We start from the raw sequence: 6,000 nt of genomic DNA, 5'->3' as shown, positions 1-6,000 counted from the left end.
TCCTTCCGCCACTGTCATTCCTTGATGACTTTGATCGGTTTAGTTTGGCTTGTTTGGTGCTAGGAACATAGCTTCCTTCGGTTTTGCCTTTAAGAGGCCTATAGAGGGATGATCAAGTCGATTCCATGATTGTATTGAAACATTACTTATTTGAAATGTCCAAAAATGTTTGAAAACAAAGTGTGTAACTTTTACTTGCTTCGCTTAGCCGAACTTGGAAATTTACTGCTGCAATGAGGTTAATTATCCTAATTTTTAACCCCAACTCACCCCATGTTTTACAAGAAAATAATGCAAATGGTGGAAATGGTATAGGAATCCAATTCCCCAGATCATATTTGATCGACTTTTCGAGGAAATTAACATTGAAATAAAAAACTGCAGGGTTAAAACCAATATTATTACAAAGCTAACTCAGTGCTAAATTGGCAAAATCTTCAGATGTTTTTATGATAAGAAGTCATCCGTTGGTAAAAAAGAGTGAGCTTGTTGATGCCGTTGAAGAAATTGTGGTGGCACCCTGTCTTTGCCTAAAACAATCCAGTGATATTCTTCTTGGTGTTGAAATCGGAGTTCAGTGGAGACCCTGCAAAACCCCCAAAAATCATATTCCACATTTGTTTTTTAGCTAAATGCATGCGTAAAATGTTTGGTACGCTATAATTAGGAGCAACGCCAGCACCCGATGAGCAATGGCAGCTGTCCATGCTGGCTCAGCCAGATAGATAATTTTTTTCCATATATTGGAGTTTGGACAGTTGTTCGAGCGGTTGCTCGCCTGGATTCACCCTAGCTCACTCGAATTCCTGAATCCGACTCGTGCCATACTCGTTACAATCAAGACCATACCAAACAAACCGGCAATGTACTAATGCATTAAATAAGACACTACTAGACGGTATTGAATAACAAAAATGAAGAACTAAAATTTCATGAGTATTGTCTAGCAAGATGAAATGTTTACTATGTATCAAATAATGACCTAATTGGTTACAAAAAGACGGAAAAAAATACATTGTTAATAAGAAAGATAAACATAAATATTTACTTGTTAGGTTTTCAGAGGATGAATTGCGGCCGGCACTAGCAAGGTGGGACTTGTAAGTTCTTGGTTTGATTGCTGGGATTTTCGCCTCCGGCGGTTATGGTCGGCCAGCCTTTTCCGACAGCTTCTCTTCCCGTTATCGAATTCCGAGAGTGTATGGAATCTGCTAGTGCCGATTTAATTCAATTAGTGAAAAATAATCAAAATCACACGGAGGAAAGAAGCTGTAAATTACTATAAGCAGCAAAATCCAACAGTACGTAAAACATATAACGGAGGAAACTTTTGGGGAAACATAGTTTACGGACAACAATGCCCTCGGAATAACCCCATGTAAGCCCACCACCAATATAAGCTCGTTAAACACCACAAATGGGTGATTTAGTCAATTCATAACTCACCATTCACCCTGGTTAATGTTATTTTCCAATTGAGAAAGTATGTTGAAATGCAGAATGTGCTGCATGGGGGAGGGAGTTTTGGTCTTATAGATTCGTTTAATAATAAAACTAGAAAAACCTGCTGCATTGTTGGCAGAATCGCTGAGTCAACCCCGCGGTGAAGACCGTGGAGGCCTTGGAGTGGAACTCACACACCTTGTGGCGGCGGTGGTAGTGCTTGGCGTGGTTAAGGTTAGAGCTGCATCCTTCAGCTTGGCACTTAGGTGAGTTCACCGGACCAGGCTCGACGGTCCTGGTCTGGCGGTAGAACCGGTTCACGAAGTTATCCTCAGACGAAGCAAAATAAGTCCTACCACCCAAATTCAATCCAATTCTACTTGCACAAGAATTAAACTCGACCCCACCAACCACAGTTTCTCCCTTTGGCACCATCATGAACCCGTTCGGTCTATCCGGTTCCAGATTGAGCATTGAAGTCTCTGCTGAGTAGGATGAAGCTGATGCGCTGCCATAAACGCGTGGGTCATAAAGATTAGTCAGCTGGGTGTTATTAGTTGGGAATTCTGAATGATGAAATGGGTGGTGTTGGTGAGATGTAGCACTGTTAGTGAAATGGAAATTAGGGTTAAAAAAAGTAGCAGTTTCAGCGGCTTTTTGTGTAGCAGAGTAATGGTCGAAAATCTGACGGTTCTGGATTTCTTGAACAGTTCCTTCACCGGAAAGCATTATTGTTGATGGGTTCGCCCATTCAGAACAAAGAGAACACCAAAATCTGAAGGTTCAACCCAATATCTGAAATCAAGAATCTCTTTTCTATTCTCTGTGTGAAAAGCTGCAAAATGGCTTTGGAGTAAAGCAATGAGTTTTCTTTTGAGTTTAAACTTTGTCAGGATTTTTGGTGGATTTGAGGGACATGTCGGGATTGAACGGTTTCTTGACTGAGCCTTTGAGCATGTGCAAAAAGTCAAGAAGCCACCTCGTGCAGTTGGAAACTCAGAGATCCAGCGCGGTAATCAGTACTCCACCATTTTCACCCGGTTTACAATAACAGACCTTAAACTCTCTCCATAATGCCATCTCTCTGTATTATAGTATCTATCTATCTATCTATCTCTGTCTTTCTTTCTCTCATTCGATCGGTGTGAAGGGAATAAGAGTACTTGGTCTAGCAGAAAAATGCTTACTTACCACTTGAAGTCAATTGCAATTGCCATTTTTGCCCAAGTGAGAATTGCAAAATTGCATTAGAGCCACTCCAATGGAAGTTAATTTTGTGTCCCCTCTTTTCCTAGTGTAATTTCAGGAAGTAATTAAAAATACTTTAAACTATAAATAGATATAAATGAGTGGTAAATAAGTGTATAGTTTTTGTAGATCTCTAAAAAAGTTCCTTTTGTGTTTATAAAAATGAGCCAAACATAAACTTTTAAAATGTTCGGCGAGTGTTTATTTATGACTAATATCAAACTTTTTTTATGGACATATTTCGTTAGATTCACCTATTCGCCACTTATTTATATTTGTTCTTCAATATTTATAAACTCGTGCAAATATTGTCATACTTTCGATTAAAAAAAACGTGGCTTATGTATGAGTAGCTCGTTGAGAACATATTTGAACAAGTCAATAATATTCTCTATTTAACAATTTCATTCTTAAAGACAGTTTAAAATAAATATATTTTTGAAAATAGGATAGTATAGGGGAAAACTATAAGCAGAAAAATGAAAAATCTGTAGGATCATTATATATGTAAGTGCAAGGATCACCATCACAATTGAGCTGTTAAAATTCACTGAATTCATTTACCAAAAACAAAACTGAATAAATTGCTCTTTATATTTTTTTTATATACTCTCTTTCCCCATATTTAAATTATTTTCATTTATCTTGCAAAGAAATAAATTATTAATAAAAATGATTTTTAAGCACACGTTCATTTCTCAAAAAATCCATCAATACATTAGGCCCACCCCACTTGACTCAAATGGAACAATAGTTTTCCCAACAAGCCAGTCCAGTTTAACCGCTCAAGACGTGGGTTGGCGTGTGACCCAATTTGTCACCATAATTAGGCAATTAGGTGTTTCGCTGGTTTATCCACATTTATTATTTTCACCGACACATTGGAACTTGTGATAGGGAAACTATTCTCACAAGACAAGAGTAAGGAAATGCTATCTAACACATCAATCATGCTGCTATAATGTCACCTTTATTGACAGAACGTCACGTGATATTTTATTATTGAACTATTTTAAACATTATCATCATTTTCATCTAATTATTTTCATCCACCTATGCACATGGCAAAGAAGACGTTAATATTCTTCTAGTAAACTAGCAAAACTCTTAACACATGGGAAGCGTTCTATCTACAAATACATTTGACAAACATTTTAGACAAAATAATCTAAACCCTTAAATACATGAACCGTCTCCATGAATTACATTAAAGTTCTTGAAAAATTATTCTCACATATCCAAACATAATTTTGCTGTGTACTACCTTCCACATGAATTAACAAGGCTGTGTTCAGTTCCCAGTGGCAAAGGGGAGGGCGGATAGGGTTCAGCGCGACAGTGTGCAGAGTTCGATTCCCCGCAAGGTGGAATTGGCTTTGTTACAAGCGGGAGTTACCATATGGGTTAACAGCCTTGGCCTATCCATATACTCTCCACCCTGGCTCCTGGGAGGCACATCCTGCGATTTACCTCCTCCACGATGGCCTAGGGCAGGGTCGGTGGGGGCCCCTAAAGTTGGGGTTCAACCTTTTTTTTTTTTTTTTAACAAGGCTGTGTTGAGTCTCTTGGTGCATAACACAGTGATGCAAAGGGGCAGAAGTGAGGTAGTCTCAGTCTTACTGGCAGTCGCAGTGTGAGAATTCAATTCCTAAGATATGAAATTGGACTTTTTATGAGTACCAGTGTATGGGCAAGTTCTTGTTCATTGACCTGTTAAGGCACATTCAATGATTTACCTTCCTCATAATACTCCAGAGGCAAGACGGTAGGAACCCTTAAAGTTGGGGTTCAACCTTGTAGCAAGGCTGTGTTGGATCCTACAGAGAAAACTGGCAGAACTTTTTATTCTTCCCACAACTAACCATAAACCTCCTTCAGGGGACATTACAGGGAAAAGGTGCCCCCAAGGCACATCTCCAAGTGGTAAAAGGGGAGGGTGGAGAAATCTAGCTTTCCTTGAGGCTGCTGCGCCAAAGGTTCGAATCCTGAAATATGGATTTGGTTCTTGGGTAAGTGCAAGTGTACAAGCAGCCTTCCACCCTATACCCTTGGAGGCATAACCTGCGATTTACCCCCCTCACGATACTCCAGGATAGGGTGGTGGGGGACCCTTAAGGTTAGGGTTTAACCTTTTTTTTTTTTTTACAGGAAAAAGGTTTCTTGTAACTCAGTCAGTTTTGGTACTTGCACTTCCCAGCAACGTTCAATCATATTTTCTTTTGAAAAAAGGGGGAAAAAAATGAATGTCAAAAACAGTAACAATAAAAAAACGAAACATATTAATAAAAGATTAACAAGACATCAAATTAGGGAGAAATTGAACTTGAAGCAAGTATTGTGAATCATCAAATTGAACTTATATTGAGTTAAAAACAAAAATCGAAAAGGGGATTCAAAATAAAAAAAATTCGAAGCGTTGCCCATATTTTAGCTGCAAATATTTCGTCTCAATTATCCATTGATGACAATTTCACAAGCCCATTTCTTGGATAAAATAAAGGATTTTATGTACAGGCTTGAGATGCCAATATCTGGTGGTTGGATTGGAGATGGTGGTGAAGCTGATGAGAAGAGAAGAATGGTGGAGCCGATCCAATGAGAAGAGAAGACTCTGGTGATTTTTTTATTTTATTTTATTTTTTTTGAGGCGGAGGCCGTAATTTGTGAAGTTTAAGAGCATGTTTGATAGAGATTTTAATCCAATTAATATCAAATTTTTTATCGTTATTTTACTATTACAGTTGTCATTTTTGAATTCTTCTCTCACAAGTAGGACTCACTTTATCTTTATCGGTAAAAAAATCAATTAATAAAATTCCTACGAAACAAGTACTAAAAAGTAAGCATGTCATGTTTGATTATGTGAATTTAATTTTTAAGGATCCTAATGTAATTGATGGAGACCGTTAGATTTTTATATATAGTGGAAATTACATGGAGGCAGATTTTTTAAAGATTTCTTCTCAAAAAGAATAATTTTATTTATAATCGCTAATTATATTAATCGCTCTATATGATAATTTGTGATTTGATGTATTAATATAGTAATTTTTTCTTATCCCATACATCAAATCACTAACCGTTATATGTATGCAAAGTAAGATAACTATGATAATAAGTAATTGTAAATAGTATTATTCTTTCAAAAATCGACTTCAAAATTTTTTCAATACAAAAATCAAGTGATAATTCCACAATTAATATATAGAGTGATACTACATATACACTTCTTGCATACACAATACATTACACCCCTCACATAGAGGAAAACCCGCATACATTGCTTTTGGTAAAAAGTTTTAATAAGCT

At 37.2% G+C, this 6,000-nt stretch overlaps 1 protein-coding gene across 1 annotated transcript; it reads right to left on the bottom strand.

Annotated features, from left to right (window-relative positions):
• Positions 1-289: 289 nt before the first annotated feature.
• On the bottom strand, positions 290-2,660 carry LOC111389633 (squamosa promoter-binding-like protein 8). The gene is made up of 3 exons (XM_023014565.1): positions 1,565-2,660; positions 1,049-1,208; positions 290-586 (listed from the first exon to the last, which is right to left on the bottom strand). The coding sequence occupies exons 1-2, from the start codon at positions 2,170-2,172 to the stop codon at positions 1,052-1,054; spliced, it is 765 nt and encodes a 254-aa protein (XP_022870333.1). The 5' UTR covers positions 2,173-2,660; the 3' UTR covers positions 290-586; positions 1,049-1,051.
• Positions 2,661-6,000: the final 3,340 nt, after the last annotated feature.

The sequence above is a fragment of the Olea europaea genome, unplaced genomic scaffold (genome assembly GCF_002742605.1).
Source record: "Olea europaea var. sylvestris unplaced genomic scaffold, O_europaea_v1 scaffold602, whole genome shotgun sequence".
NCBI classification, from domain to species: Eukaryota; Viridiplantae; Streptophyta; class Magnoliopsida; order Lamiales; family Oleaceae; genus Olea; species Olea europaea.
This window is presented reverse-complemented; position numbering and strand designations above follow the sequence as displayed.